At 35.2% G+C, this 15,879-nt stretch overlaps 1 protein-coding gene, 1 long non-coding RNA gene and 1 pseudogene across 2 annotated transcripts; 1 reads left to right on the top strand and 2 right to left on the bottom strand.

Annotated features, from left to right (window-relative positions):
- Positions 1 to 758: 758 nt before the first annotated feature.
- LOC147555412 (two-component response regulator 24 pseudogene) lies at positions 759 to 1,568 on the bottom strand (annotated as a pseudogene).
- A 1,274-nt stretch (positions 1,569 to 2,842) lies between these two features.
- Positions 2,843 to 3,730, top strand: LOC147555411 (uncharacterized). The gene is made up of 3 exons (XR_015234868.1): positions 2,843 to 3,042; positions 3,141 to 3,568; positions 3,666 to 3,730. It is a non-coding gene; the product is annotated as an uncharacterized LOC147555411 (long non-coding RNA).
- Positions 3,731 to 9,484: 5,754 nt separating this feature from the next.
- LOC147555410 (two-component response regulator 24-like) lies at positions 9,485 to 15,035 on the bottom strand. Its single transcript, XM_086662941.1, has 5 exons — positions 14,765 to 15,035; positions 14,368 to 14,434; positions 10,341 to 10,840; positions 9,894 to 10,146; positions 9,485 to 9,777 (listed from the first exon to the last, which is right to left on the bottom strand). Exons 3-5 carry the CDS (start codon positions 10,364 to 10,366, stop codon positions 9,601 to 9,603), a joined length of 456 nt encoding a protein of 151 aa, XP_086519067.1. The 5' UTR covers positions 10,367 to 10,840; positions 14,368 to 14,434; positions 14,765 to 15,035; the 3' UTR covers positions 9,485 to 9,600.
- Between the last annotated feature and the right edge of the window lie 844 nt (positions 15,036 to 15,879).

Below are 15,879 nucleotides of genomic sequence, written 5' to 3'. Positions count from 1 at the left end.
AAATATCCATGTTTTGGGAAGATTGGATCATAAACCTTTTTTGAATATTATTTTGGTCTATATACCCACGGACCCATTTATTTTCTTTTCGGATGACGTGAAGTACGTGTGACTTTTAAGCCTATCAGGTGTCGGTCTAACTCTGGTAGGATGTTATTTTTGTGACCATCCAACTCAAATCCGATTGACAATGAGTGAAGAGGACCTAAACATTATATTCTGTGTTGCAAGGTCACCCTTCTCCCATGTGGGACCACTCTCACACGTCCCCTCACGTATGACATTCTTTATAACCAAACACGTATTTTTTTTCTCGTGGATCACGTGTTGGCCTACCTCTGATACCACGTTCAATTTGTGGTCATCCAATTTGTGAAACGACTAGACATTATATGTTGCTAGATCGCCCTTCTCTCATGTGAGACTATTCTCACATTTTATGATTAATCAACAAAAATTGTGTATAATAAGTATGAATGGCATAACATACCAAGTTGAAAAATTGACAAATTTTTTTGGACTACAGGTTGTTCTTTTGTGAAAATTTCTTCAACAATGTATTATTGTCCAAGTCTTATGCTCTATTTTTTCTATGTTCTTTAGTAAAATATAAACAAAAATCTGAATTTGATATAATACATTATTGAATCAACTAAAGATACCACAATGTTGTTTATTCATGAGAAACTTAGAATAGTTCTTATAATAAGGTACTCAACATTAATAATCTTTGGTGATTCAACTAACAAGAATCTCAATCAGTTGTTTTCACGAAGAAGAGATATGAGTTTTTCTGTAGTTATCGGCTTCTCCACAAAGTCGTCTAGTCCGGACTTCATAAACTCTTCTTCTTGCATTTCACGAGCTGTGACTCCTACCAACCTGTTACTTTTACCCATTGAAGAAAGTATATCAGCTACCTACAAAAGCATAATAGTCCCATACATATTATCAGTTCATTTTGGAAAGACATTTTGACGAGCCCATATTAAACATAATAGCTCGATTATAAACGTTCAAGCCGAGTTACTTAGTTGGGGCGGCTTAAACAGGTATGAGTATTGGCGTCGCCAGGCATGGCGTCAGAACCAAATTGAGCTACTGGCCAAACTAGAGGTGGCCTATCTTGCCCGTGTTATTATGTGGGTCACGCCAGGGAACCTTGCTGCCTAGTAGGAGCAGCGTGAACATGCCCGCATATTAGCTACGCGCATGTGGTTAGACGTACCAAATATTTTTCACATCCTAACTATTTTAAAATAAATATTTCAACTCTTCGAATTTTTTCACGGTTTTTTTCACAACTTATATAAAAAGATATTATGATCAATCAACCTAAAGTCTATATATGTGATAACCAAAAAAGGATCTTAAAATAACGTTTTATAGATTAGGGAAAAAACGTTTTATACCTCAGGGCCATTCAAGAGTGGCAAGTCATAATCAATGAGAATGAGATCAAAAGAGGCTCCAAACTCACAAAGAGCCACAGCTTCAAGCCCATTCTCCGCTTCCCAGCACTCAGCACCAATCTTCGTTAATTGAGTTTGATAAATCAAACGGCTCATTGTTGAATTATCGACAACAAGAACGGACGGTGTGTATTTTAATCCATAGTCAATAGATTTACCGACCGGAGGATGGACGGGGAAGATCTTGTTTTCGTAACATTCGGATAACAATTCTAGTAGTACGAAATCAAGTATTCTCATCTTACCCTGAAAAGAAAAACATAAAAAAATTAGGTTAGATTTGATTAGATTTAAACAACACGAGTTAGATTTGGTTTAAAAAGAGAAATTGGATCGTGCTATTCCCGTGTAGTACTTTGTCTAAACTATTGTTCAAAAAAAGCTAATTTCAGATATGTTAATCTCAGTCGTTCAAATCTGATGTTTGATATTGAACCCACATTCACGATTGGGAGGGATTCAGTGAAAATTTTGGACAAATTAAAAAATTTAGAATGTAAACCAAGACTTACCAAGCAAATAAACTAGAGAGGAAAATGAAGAACTCTTTCTAAAGCTAAATGACTCGAAATCTCTTATTTTTATAGAAATTCGAAAAGATGAGTTCTTAATCATACTGTATAGTTTGATCTTGTAAAGTGAATGAAAAGATATAGCCGAAATAATGAAGGTGGGTTTTCAAGATTCACATAATCTACCGTGAACATAATCTAACGAGTTGTTGTTTTTCTATATTTTAATAAGAAAAGGATTCGAAAGTAGAATCACATAGATTTCTATGCGCGTGCCACATTTATTAGTTTGCAATGGTATAATATGAGTTGTTTTGAGATGCATTTGTCCAATTCAACCAATCTGACTCTGTGAGCTTCAATTTGTCTAACTCTGTGAATTATTTATACAATAGTATTTTTAGTAGGTGCTTTTAGGGGCACTCACGTCACTTCTCATTTAACATCTATTATACCTTGTATTTTTGCATGTATTGGGTGTGCCATTTTGGTGTGGAGAAAACTTGAATAAACTATTACTTCGTCTTCGAATTGGCTCTTTCCAAAGATCTTACTTACGGAGGTACTTCATGATTTGTACAACATCAATTATGTCATCACTATCTCTCCAAAATGAGGACTTACATGGGAAGTATCATTGCCATTTATTATAGAGATTGGTTTTACATTTTCCTTATGTGTTTTGAGTTTTCTGTTTATTGTGATATTTTGGAATGTCAAGTTGGAATCAATTACCAAGTGAGATAAGTTGGTAATTTCATGTTACATCATTTGGGTAATCTGGAAAGGAAGAAATTGTGCGATCTTCGAATGGAAATCCGTAGATGTTGATCTCTTTGAGTTATTGATTCCCTTATGAGTCATGAAAGTCTTTTTTTAAAAGTGAACAAAAAACATCTGTTTTTTTTTAATGTGGTTTTAGTTCAAGGAGCTGCTGGGGATGCCAAATAACTGATGATGGTCTGTACAGAATATCTTTATCCAAGTGTGTCGGAAACCTCATATAGATATCCTTATGGGGTATGTCTGGTATCACAGATACTGGTGTAGTTCATTTGGTACGTAACGATTTATACTCTTTGTACACAGACCCACACACATATATAGACTTGGGAAAGTTGAAGTGTCAATTTGTTACTGGACTATGTTTTTGCAGGTTTCAAGAGCTGCTTCCTTGCAATTAGTGAAGTGTTCGTACATAGTGCTTTCAGTTAATCTTATTGTTCACCTCAAGGGTGGAAACATGATTTCTATCGAGGAAGACTGGTTTGAATAGGCTGCTCTGATTAAGTTGACTCTGGAGTCTGGACTATAAACTCCCAAATAACTTAAGTGGTGTCTTTTTTATTTGTCTGAGTCTGACTCGTCCAAGTCTGAGGTCGTCTGGGTATGACTTGTTTTATTCCGACTTAGTTTATTTTTTTACTCAAATCGACCAGAAATCTGACCGAGACAGCCATAGAAAGTTAGAAACAACAAACAAGGCAACCCCATGAGTCATATTAAAAAAACAGTCTGAAATTCGACTCGAGTCAATTCACATTACATATTATGTCAGGCCTTCTAAAGAGAACCAATACTAAGGTACCCTGGTCTAGCCCATCAGTAGTTCAACCTATGATTCACCTGAAAGGATTGGGACGAATTATTTAGTTAACATTGTTTCTTTCGTCTGTTGCAGACTACTGTTTTATGGAGTTGTCGCCACGTTACTGAGAGTGGGCTTCTCACGCTTGAAAATAACTGCCTTAAGCTCGAATCATGCAATGTTTGGGGATGAGAGTTCCATCAGCTAGCTTCATTGGTTTGCTTCCTATCACACCTGCTCTTCAGATAAAACCTAGAAGTGAGCATCTAAATGTTGGAATTGGTCCTCTTCCTCATCTATGGCCAATGCCATGAAGTTGTGAATTTACACTTCTATCACACCATTGAGTTTTGTAAATATCATTTATGTAATCACCTTGGTGAACACTCATTCTCAATGTTTGCTTGACACTATCTATACTAGTAAGATATAATTATAATAATTGGTTCACCTGTAATAATTGGATACATAAGTCAATCCTACCAATAAAAGAGTTTTCTTTTTCTTTTATTTATAACAAATTTTGTTGAAGGTTGGGCATCAAGTATCATCTCATTCTTTATATTTTCTCGTAATTTTATCCTCATTCGAGTTTCACCGTGCCGGAGGCACGGGTTATAACTAGTCTATTATATAAAACAGAAGGGAAAACGATGACTGGGACAAACATCCTTATTTAATAAGAGATATTGTCTAGAAGCCCTTCCTAAAATTTAAGATATAGTCATTCGTAGAAATAAAATAACCTATTTAAAAAATCTTTCTTAGAAATAAAATATCTCATTTGAGAAAAAAATGAAACAAAAGATATTGCAAGGGTTAAAAAAAGAAATTGAAATCTCTCTCATAAAATAACTAATTTAAGAAAAAATGAAATAAAAGAAAATAAATAATAAGTAAAATACCAAAAAATCATGATATCCACTATATAGTAATAATCAATATTGAAACCCGTCAAATTTAATTGATACGACTGTTCGTGCCCTAGGGCACGGGATATACCCTAGAAGTCCTTCCTTTAAAGAACAATAATCCTTTCCTTCTTAGAAATAAAAATTTTAATTTAAGAAAAAAAGAAACAAAATAAATTTCAAGGGTTAAAAAAAATTAAAATCTTTTGCTCTCTCAATAAAATAATAACTAATTTAAGAGAAAAAAAACAAAAAAATAATGCCATAAAATAATAACTAATAAAAATCTCTCTCTCAACAAAATATAACAATAAATTTCGTAACATTCGATTGAAACAAGTGTCCGTGCCCTAGGGCACGGGCCTAGTTTATATAATAAAACAGAAGGGAAAAGGATGACTGGGACAAACATCATTTTTTAATAAAACATATTGTCTAGAAGCCCTTCTCAAAATTTAAAATTTAGTCATTCGTAGAAATAAAATTACCTATTTAAAAAACATTAATCGTTTCCTCCTTAGAAATAAAATAACTAATTTTAGAAAAAAAAGAAACAAAATAAATTTCAAGGGTTAAAAATAGGAATTAAACTCTCTCTTATAAAATAATAATTATTTAAGAGAAAAGGAACAAAAAAGTAATACAAAAAAATAATAACTAATAAAAATCTCTCTCTCTCAATAAAATATAACAATAAATTTCGTAACATTTGATTGATACAAGTGTTCGTACCCTAGGGCACGGGATATAAAATAATCTATTTAAAAAAGATAACCGTGTCCTTATTAGAAATAAAATAATTAATTTAGGGTAAGAAAGTTTCTACTCAGATTTCCATAAGAGTTCTACATATATTTGGGAACGTCTCTACTTAGATTTGGGGAAAGTTTCTACTCAATCCTCAAGTATTTATGGTGAAAATAAGAGGAGTTTTACTCAAATTTTAATTGAACTTCACTTTAGGCTTTAGGGTTTTAATCTTCACTTTCTCTTCATTGAACTTCAATTCTATTATGATTTTGGTGAGTACTCAACCGTGTCTTCTAATTATTATTCTTCTTATGCATATTTATCTTAAATTATCGTTTTCATTGTAAATTACAAAGATTGTTGGAGAGCCTATAAAATCTCCATAGTTAAGTTGGTTAATAATGAAACAACTATTACGGAACAACACATATGCAGATTGAGTTTAAGAAAACTAGAGAAAGTTCTGGTAGGCCCACATGCGACACATATGCAGACACATAAATTTACTATCATTGTTGTTAATTAACTATCATTGTTCTCCAATAAGGTTTTGGTAAATTAAAATAAAGTTTTTTTTTTTACTATCATTGTTGTAAATCCATTGTTAAGTTGTTTGTTGTAGGCACATATGCAGTTTGAATTATCATAAACTTTAGTTTTTTTTAGTTGTTTGTTTGATTAAATTTCTGTTTATTTTGTTGTGGTTGCATATGTTGTTTGATTTAACTAGAAAAATATTTTTATCAATACATTTCCTACTCACCAAATCTTTGTAAATCTCCATTGTTAAGTTGGTTAAATTATCATCTCGGTTGTTAATTAAACACTATGAAAATTTGTATTGGTTATTTACAAAGATTTGTGGTGAGCCTAATTGAATTTGAAAAGAACCTTATGCTATTTTAGATGTTCATTATTTATTTATAGTTCTGGTGAGTCTAATTGAATTTTGAAACACTATGAAATTTATGGACCTTCTGGTGAGTCTAATTAAACGCTATGAAATTTCTGGTAACAGTTAGACTATATATTTAAAACCTATTACCTATAGTGAGTTAAAACTTATTTAAAAAACAATAATCCTTTCCTTCTTAGAAATAAAAATTCTAATTTAAGAAAAAAAAAACAAAATAAATTTCAAGGACTATAAAAAGAAATTAAAATCTCTCCCTCTCAATAAAATAATAACTAATTTAAGAAGAAATAAACAAACAAATAATACAAAAAAATAATAACTACAATAAATATCTCTCTCTTAATAAAATAATAACTAATTAAAATCAATCTCGCAAGTGTCCGTGCCCTAGGGCACGGGATATACCCTAGTACAACAAAAAACTCAATGACATTATTTATACAATTTAGGGATCAGATTTGATTTAATTTCACTCAAAGGTTGAGATTATAAGTAAGAGTATCTTTATAAAGATCTTATTATTTTTTGGAAGACTTAAAGGTACCCACATTATTGTTGTAGGCACTCCATTTACATATGGATCCCTTAAACTTTAACCTTTGAGGGAGCGCCTATAGCTGCAATGTGGGACTCGTATGAATCAACCACAATTATCTTAAAGTACCCTCACGTGACACATTCGATAGAACTGTCCTTGCCTTGCGGCCACAAGTTATACCCTCGTATTCTATATATTGGTAAGAGTTACATATCAATCAGACAAGGCGACCCCTCTCTCCTTTTCTCTTCACTCTCGCTATGGAAGGTCTTAGTCGTAAATTGATGAATAATAACGGCAACAGATTCCTGGGTTTCCCACAAACAGTGCTGATTTGGAAATATCTCACCTTCTTTTCGCGGATGACTATCATTTTTGGTAGAAACACTATCCACAACATCCACATCCTCAAGAAGATTCTCCAAGATTTCTGTGAGACCTCGGGTCAAATGATTAACTATGCTAAGTCAAATATCTTCTACTCCAAAAACTCGCATCCAAAGTTCAAGAGGCTGATTATGCAAACTCTTAAAGTCAAATATGCTTCCACCTCGGAGAAATACCTAGGAGCTGAGCTTTTTATAGGAGCTCAGAAAACAAAGGTTTTCAATGATATTCTCGATCACATCAAAAACAAGCTCAACAAATGGAATCATTCTCTTTTTTCCCAAGCTGGTCGCACGGTGGTCATCTCGGCCATAGCTGCGGCCGTACCTCGATATTAGATGCAGTGCTTTGCAATTCCGAAAGGAATTTGCAAACGCATCAAGTCCGTTCAAAGGAATTTCTGGTGGGGTAAGTCGAAAGGTATTCGCACTAAAACCTGGACTTATATATGCAAGCGAAGAATCTCGGAGGTCTGGGTATTCATCTGCCGGAGCTTGACAACACAACCCTTCTATCCAAGCTGGCTTGCAGGCTTAAAACTGAACTTGATACACCTTGGGCCAAACTTCTCAAAGCTAAATATTTCCCTCTCGCAAATAAACCTGGCCCAGCGAAACCTCATCACTCATGAAATTGGAAGACCATTAGGAGGCATTACAACATGATTGAAAATTTGGCTATATGGGAAGTGCAATCAGGTAGGGACATTAAGATCTGGGAAGATAACTGGATTCCAGATATTACTGGGCCAATGCAAAACAACAATCACTCTAGTCTTAACAAAGTTTCCCAACTCGTCACCAATAACAATTGGAATGAAGAGGTCCTCAATGCTAACTTTGATACTGCGACTCAAAATCTCATCAAAGCCATCCCGGTGAACAGCGAAGGCAAAGATCAGATCAAATGGAAGCTTACTCAATCCGGAAAATTCACAGTCAAATCTATGTACCAACACCTCAACACCAACAACATCAATCAAGAACCAACCGAGCAGAACTGGAAGTTCATCTGGTCTCTTCCCACGGTTCCACGTATTAAGATCTTCATTTGGAAAATATGCACAAAATCTCTCCCGGTCAGAGGTAGAATCGGAAAATATATTGACAACAACATGAATTACCCCAACTGTACTAACTTAGAAACCATCGAACATGCTCTACTACACTGTGCACTAGCTAAAAACATATGGTTTCACTTTAATATTATATCAGAGAACATTACTTCAATCTCTGATAAGATCTTCTCATGGGAAAACGATTCAAAACTCTGTTATACCAGCGAAGATATACACTTCGCGACCATTCTTTGGATATTATGCAAAGTTAAATGCGACCACTGTTTTCAACATGAGTTGAATGACCTGAATAAAATTATCAAAATGATTGTTTCGTTTCCTAGAAACAACAAAATCACAGGGGAAAAGAAACAAAAAACAGTAGAAAAATGACAACCTCCACCCGCTCAATTCATAAAAATTAATGTTGATGCATCTTTCATTAATGTAACATCCAGTGTGGGAATCAGTTTAATAGCTCATAACATTGAATCTAAATTCATCGAAGCGCAAGTTAAAACTTCAAAGGTGAGAAACAGTGAAGAAAGTGAAGCAATGACAATATTACACGGTCTTGAATGGGCGAAAGAACATAATCTAAAGTCAATCATCATTGAAAGCGACAACATTTATGAGTGGAAAGGTTTCATGGATGGATTAAAGAATATTTCCTCCCAAGTTTAATCCTGCATTATATACAAGCATAAATATCAAAAGAGGATCAAAATCAATAGAAGCATTTGATCCTAAGTAACTAATAGAGATCAGCAAATTGGACTCAATCAAGATTCAAGAGTATGGGAGGGGCATCAAGATTTTCTTCACATTATGAGTACAAATTGTAAACCCCAAAATTTGTTTAGTAATGTAAATCAGCATGTAGATCTAAACATTATTAAATAATAAATACAAAACCTAGAAATTAGATTGTGATCAAATAATCAACCCCTCTTGTTTTGTGCTATATTTGGAACCTAAGTTCCATAGGAAATCCTAAATTTTGAATGGAAGAAATCGAATTCAACAACCAAGAGGTTTAAAGCCCAGTCAAGTTAGATTAGGCCGCCAACCACTGGTAGCCCAGTTGGTCAGTGCATATACTCTGCAATTTAAGTCATTTAATTCGTCAGACTATAGGTCATTTAATTCGTCGGGCTCTAGGCCCAGTAGTATTTCTGCAGTTATCGTGCTTATCACATCATCTCGATGTATCAATGCCCCCTGTAACGACTATTTAACGTAGATCGTAGACGATTTCTCAAAAAAAAAAAAGTTAGATTAGGCCCATTCGGAGAAATAAAGACACTTCCTGACCCGAATAAATAAAGAGAATTCTAAATCATACACCAAAAGTACCATAAGATCTGCTTATTTTATTTCATTTTAGTTTTATTTATATCATATTATAAGAAGTTGACATTATAATGTCTACATGATCCACAACTAGCTATTCTCAGAGGTACCCCAACTCATGCACCAGTTTGGAGCTGACGAAAGAGAGGAGCAAACAAAGCTTTAGAGAGCGGCTTTTCGAAGAAGTAGTTGGCTCCAGCATTGAAGAATGTCTCCCTACTTTCATCGTCAGACCTTGCTGTAACTGCAGCAATCACGCTCTTCACGCCCATGTCACGCAAAGCCTTGGTTGCCTGGATAGTCCCATATTGAATAGTTTAGACTTCAGACGGATAATCTTATAAAATAGAACGTGAGGGTAAGAAGTAGGAACATTGATATTTATGGGTTTGTAAAAAGAAAGTTATACCTCAGGCCCATTCATGGTGGGCATATCATAATCCATGAGGATGAGATCGAAAACCTGCCCAGATTCACATATCTCCACTGCTTCAAGGCCTGTTTTCGCCTCTCGGCTGACAATTCCATGGGCAGCTAGGAAGCGGCGATTAACCATGCGGTTAATGACTTCATCATCGACTACCAGACAGATAAGTCGGGGTACAAACACATTGTCTTGGGCGTTTGTGATGTTAACTTGAGCCATTGCAGGTCTGGGGGTCCTGCAAATATATATGAAGAAAGAAAGATTATGTAAAATTGAAGGCAGATCGTTCCGGACAAATACTATAAGGTAGGTCTGATATTAGATCCAACATAACTCAACATCTACTTCTAAATTAGGAATATACTTCACATGCATAACTCAAAATTCATTTCTAAATGAGAAAGATGCTTCACATGAATTTGTATTTACTTGATGTCTAAAACAGAAATATGCATGAATGAGTAACAAACAGAGACAGAGAGAGGTTATTATAAGTGGTTAGCAAGTTGTTGATGGTAGCAAATAGAAAGCAGAACTCTAATGTACTTATTATACCAAATACAAGCATACCCTTTTAGGGAAAACAAAGATACCAAGCAGTTGTCTTTGTATACTATAAGAGGCTAAGAGACCAAGAGAGATTTCTAACTTACGAATTTAGGAAGAGAAGACAAGACTCATGTGAGTCCTAAGCTCATACCTCAATGGCTTTAAATAGAACTTCGAAGAGCACCTTTAGTTCAAAAATAGCTTCCAACTGCATGCCAATGACATTTAGTGGGGATATCGGAAAAGTTACCTGAAAGATACGGACATCATCAACTTGGCACTAAACTGTGCCTTGGTTTGTATGAAACCTCTACTGATTTGATTCTTTCTTCCATCCTCTGCTTGAACAAAATCTTTGCGCTTTCTGCACATTGATAAATCTAAAAGATTGTGATTTGAAGTAAAAAATTCAAGATATCAATCTTAAAGATTCCCGGTTTGGCTCTAAGGTTTCAATACACACTTTTAGAATGTAACGTTTTTCATCTTTTTAGGAAGACACTCGTCATAACGGCAACGTTAGACTCATCATAACTTCACTGGTCAAGATTATACAGGTGACGTCATGAATATCCTTGTGATTTGATTTAGTATAGAATGTGGATCTATTCTCCAATTTGACACAAACTTGGACCTTGTTATGTTTCAGTGAGATTTCTAGAGTGCTGATATGAGCTCCAGTGGATTTGTCAAGGAGGGCCGAGATGCACAAGGTTGGCCTAGAGCCATAGGTTAGAGGCTTTAGCTGCACACATTATGGCCTAGGAGCCTTAGAGGAAGAGGATGAAAACTAACCCCGACGTCTTTACTATTAAAGAGTCGAGCAACCTCATATACCAGATTTCTCTGTAATTTAGCTGTTTAATTACAGGATGACCATACGAGTATCAAGTTCTCCTGCGATAAAATAACCTATCTGACTGATCTTGCTTAGAGTCTAAGTTTAACTAGATTCAGGAAGTTTTTTTTGCTTGAGAAGTCCTAATCCAACAGGGAATGCTAGACCTTGTTAGCCAGGCTTTTAGTGGTGGGCCTTAGCTAGAAGATAACAACACTGATATGCCGTCATGGTTCAACATCCAAGAATAAAATCACGACAATTGCATTATGCTTGGTATAGTTTTGTCCGTAGCATCCTTGATGCTATATTATATGGTGCCAAGAGAAAATTTGCTCTTGGTTTGGCATCTATCACCAAGCAAAACAAGCTGTCAACAATAGAAGAACCTTCTAAGAAGACTCAAACAAGCAAAAGAAAGCTCACAAGATATTACATCACTTTGTAAATCCAGGTTCATTAAAGTCAGTCAAAACTCAATCCAAATAATTCTCAAAACGTATCTACTTCATCAAGTTTCAGAGAGAGGTCAAATAGGAATCAGAGATAGTCTTCAGAAATTTGAAAACATAGGATACCCAATTCTATATGCTTGATATCAGTAATATAAGTCTACAAACTAATCGTACTTGTTCGTTGCTTCTTATGATCGTGATCCATAGATGACTTGATAGTAACTTTATACTGCCAATGTTTTTTGCTTTGAAAAGATGGGGTATTCTGTTCTGTTCCAAGTGAATCAAGCATAGATTAGAAACAGTATCACTGTATCAGCTCTCTGGTCATAAGTTGCCTTGCAACCCCATAAGTTTTTGCTAATTGTTTGCAAGCTTATATCATTATATTTGTTTGTCTGACTCCTTTTGTTCATAAGTTTTGTCGTTTGATCAACTTTGTTGATTTAAAAGCTAACTACTTCGTCCTTTCAGAGATAAACTTTTTGGGATGTAGAAGTTTAAGTAGGACCTTCCAGAATTTGGGGAATAGTACCGCCATTGCACGTGTTCCATGTTTATCGCGGAACTCGATAAACGCCAGAAACCCATGATTGGAATTCATGTTGACTATTGAGATGTAATGAAGATAGTAGTTCCTTATGCCTTCTACTCATGCTACTACTTTATTAAGTTTGTTGAGAGTGTCTTGAATAGGGGTTGATATCTAACCCGGTTTGCGACCGCCAACCCACTTACGAGATTTTGGACCCGTTAGCAGAGCTGATCTATGAAGCAGGGTTGGTATGCGAAGTAGGGCTTATGCTGAGGGGACTGTTAGTGTTAGCGGTATCCATGTATATTTCGAGAATTAGAAAGAGAGAGTCGGTGAGGCGGTGGGTCGGCGGGATTAGAGTTTTAGTTGCTATATAAACTAAAACCCTGCCAACAACCCTTGGTTCAAGTGGTAAGAGGTTTAGTCTTCCAATTAAGAGGTCAAGGGTTTGAGGCACGCTGACCATTCAAAAAGAAAAACTGTCACAATACGTTTAGGACCACTTTCCTAGACAATCTATATAACAAATACGAAGGGATTTTTTCTCTCCCCCAACTACTGATTCAGATTTGTTTTAAGCAAAAAAGTTAGATGGTTCAGATTTATCTATAGTCAACTTACCGCTGAGATACTTTCTGCTCAACTTATCTTTGACTGTCCAGATTGAAAGGAAAGAGTGTAGGAGGGATGGGGAGGTTAGATTCAATCTGGAGGGATGGCGGAAAAATTAGACCTCAGGGAGCTAAAACGAAATTCTTTCAAATCTCAAGTGCGGCAACAAGTGGATCCTATTTACAAAAGGATTAATTTCATTTTGGTCCCCTAAAGATGACCAACTCACCAAAATGGCCATCCAAAGATGACCAACTCCCAAAATGGTCTCCCAAACGAATACTTCGTTAGTTAACTTTGACTTCTACTTTTTTCTTTCCTTTTTATCTTTCTTTTGAGACAACTTCCCTCTCCATAATTTCTTTCTCCAAAACTCATCTAAAAATGACTCACCAGAGGAAAGGGTCATTCGACCATCTGCTAGCGAGTCACTTTCTCTCTCTCTTTTTCCTCTCTCCCCCTTCCCCGTGTTTCTCTTTCTCCCTTTCCTATGTCTCTCCTTCTTCCTCACTCTATGTCATACTCTGGTGAAGGGGACAGAGGAAGAAGAGAGAAAGTGACTTGATCTATATTAATAGCGTATTTCCCTTGAGCATCACATGAACGGTCGAGGCAGCTGCACACTCCTGTAATGCATCAAGGGAGATATACGCACAAACGTAGAACTTGCCTGACCTAAGTAAACACTCATTAGCGTAACATACAAGATAGAACTACCCATTCGCTACAGGTACGAGTTACACCTAGTATATATTTTAGGATGTATTATTTTAAGCAGAATATATACACTTACTCTCGAATATACTATCTCTAGCTGAAACCTTTAACTAGTTAACTGAAATAAACCTTGCAGTTCTACTCAACCAGTTAACTCTATAGACTTTCACACAAAAGTTCAGTTAATTAAGGTTGAAGGTTTCGGTACGTCAATGATTGCTGAAGTACCGAAAACAGGGGCGTGATTTCGGTTAGTTGTAATGGATGGTAGAGTATCTAGCGACACCGGATTAACCTTATCTCTGGTTTCTATTTCTTTCGATCCATTTAATTAGCACTGCCTCTATAATCCAGATACATAAGAAAATAAGCTACTCAAACATGGTCCATAGAAGATATTTTGGTATGTTATATTTACTTTTCTACAAGAAAGTTTTGGTTGTGATTGTGAAATATTAACCAAACTGTACCTGTTTATTAGAGGGCTAAATACGTATACGTTAAATAAAAACTGTTTTATATTTGTCGAATTATTTCCTCTTTGATTTTTATTTTTCACAAGTAGTCAGAAACCAGGAATCTGATTGTTATGTTTGGCTGGTCTGAACTAACCCGTTGTCACTAATGTCATTCCATGACAGATGTGTCTTTGAGAGCCAAAGCATGATATAACGTATAAGTTCAAAAGAAAAAACATAAAATAAAAACAACTGATAAAGAAAAATGAGACTGGTATATACTGTAATTTACCAGGAAACGTTATTTCGCCAATGCATCCACCAACAGATGAAAGTAGTGCTTTCTCTACGCCAAGCAACTGAAAGCATATAAAATGTTTTCATTAGTCACATTGGGAAAAACAATACAACACAAGAGAGCAGACCATGCCCAATACCACGCAATTCAGCACACAGCAGGAAAAATATGGTATCAGAAAATTGTAGTAAGGTGTTATTCTATGAACAATTTAAATTCGATGAAAGAAATTTTTTTAAGGAGGTTGGTTGAGGATATTCTCCTTTTATATATATTAGTTACAAATATATCACCTAAGAGATTTTTAAATAAAGTGGATTCATAATTGGGAAGGGCGAGCTAGTAATTCTGTAAATAAGTTTGTATGCCATACTGCTAACCCTGTTCATACCTGGAATGGTAGTCTCAAATAGATAATGTTCTTCGAGAGATGAGCTTCTCAGTATATCTGCAGCCAGTCCCCCCAAAAGCTTCCTAACTCAAAACTTGGTCACTTCTTTTTGTCATCTGTCCCACTGGATAAGCCTGCCAGACATCCTCAGGACACCTTGTTCCAAATAATGACCTCCAAGTTGAACAAGGCAAGTAAATCAAGCATTAATACATAGGCGTCAGAGGATTGCCGCTTTAAAATATCTAGATCCACAGAATAACGATTGATATATATATATATATATATATATATATTAAATCATTGCCGAGCCTCCCACGTCACTTCCATACTTCATTAGTTCATTTAGATTCATCAAAATGTATAAATGACCAGCGGAAAAAAGTAATGTAACTCTGCTTCTCTATAACAGCAGTATGAATTATGAAATAGCAGACTTCAGACTATTTATGTAGGCATACATCATACATCACGATCATGGGATCGATCAGTTACAGTGACTCGATGTCTGAAATTGCTTCGCCTAATGAATTACATTCACTCATGTAAATAGAGTTGTGAGATGTTTTGTTTCCTAAGCCTTGTGCCTTTACAAGGAAACTAGAATCATACTAATCTCTAAATATTTGCAAATGTGGAGAATCCTAAAAAGTTGGGAAAAATACATACAGAAGATATCTACTAATCTAGGAAACTAGGGGTAATAATGGATATCTTGGATGTCAATCTCTATTACAGTTTATCCCAAAAGAGGTGTTGTAGAATCTTGGATATCTTAGATATTAATCTCTAATACAGTTCGTTTCCGAAGAGCAAAAGATGTAAAATGGATTCTGGAGTATCAATCTGAAATTTAAAAATTTATTCTAGTGACATGAATAGTATAAAAATAAACAGATCAGATTACAAAGATAAACCAAAAACAGTAGCGGAAACATGAGAAGCAAAACATAAATTACAAAGATAGACCTATGATACTGGATATGAGAATCAAACAGGATTGCAATCAACAATAGCCTGTTAATGCATCATATTCTCGCAGTATAGCTCATACACGTGAACCACCGAAAGATGAGTGCAGCAGAAACAAGTAAAAAAACACACCTACTGATATA

This window comes from Eschscholzia californica, unplaced genomic scaffold (assembly GCF_041429995.1).
Source record: "Eschscholzia californica isolate CP2 unplaced genomic scaffold, dmEscCali1.0.p SCAF_2, whole genome shotgun sequence".
Taxonomy (NCBI): Eukaryota; Viridiplantae; Streptophyta; class Magnoliopsida; order Ranunculales; family Papaveraceae; genus Eschscholzia; species Eschscholzia californica.
Note: the sequence above shows the minus strand (reverse complement) of the source record. Positions and strands in the feature narration are given on the sequence as shown.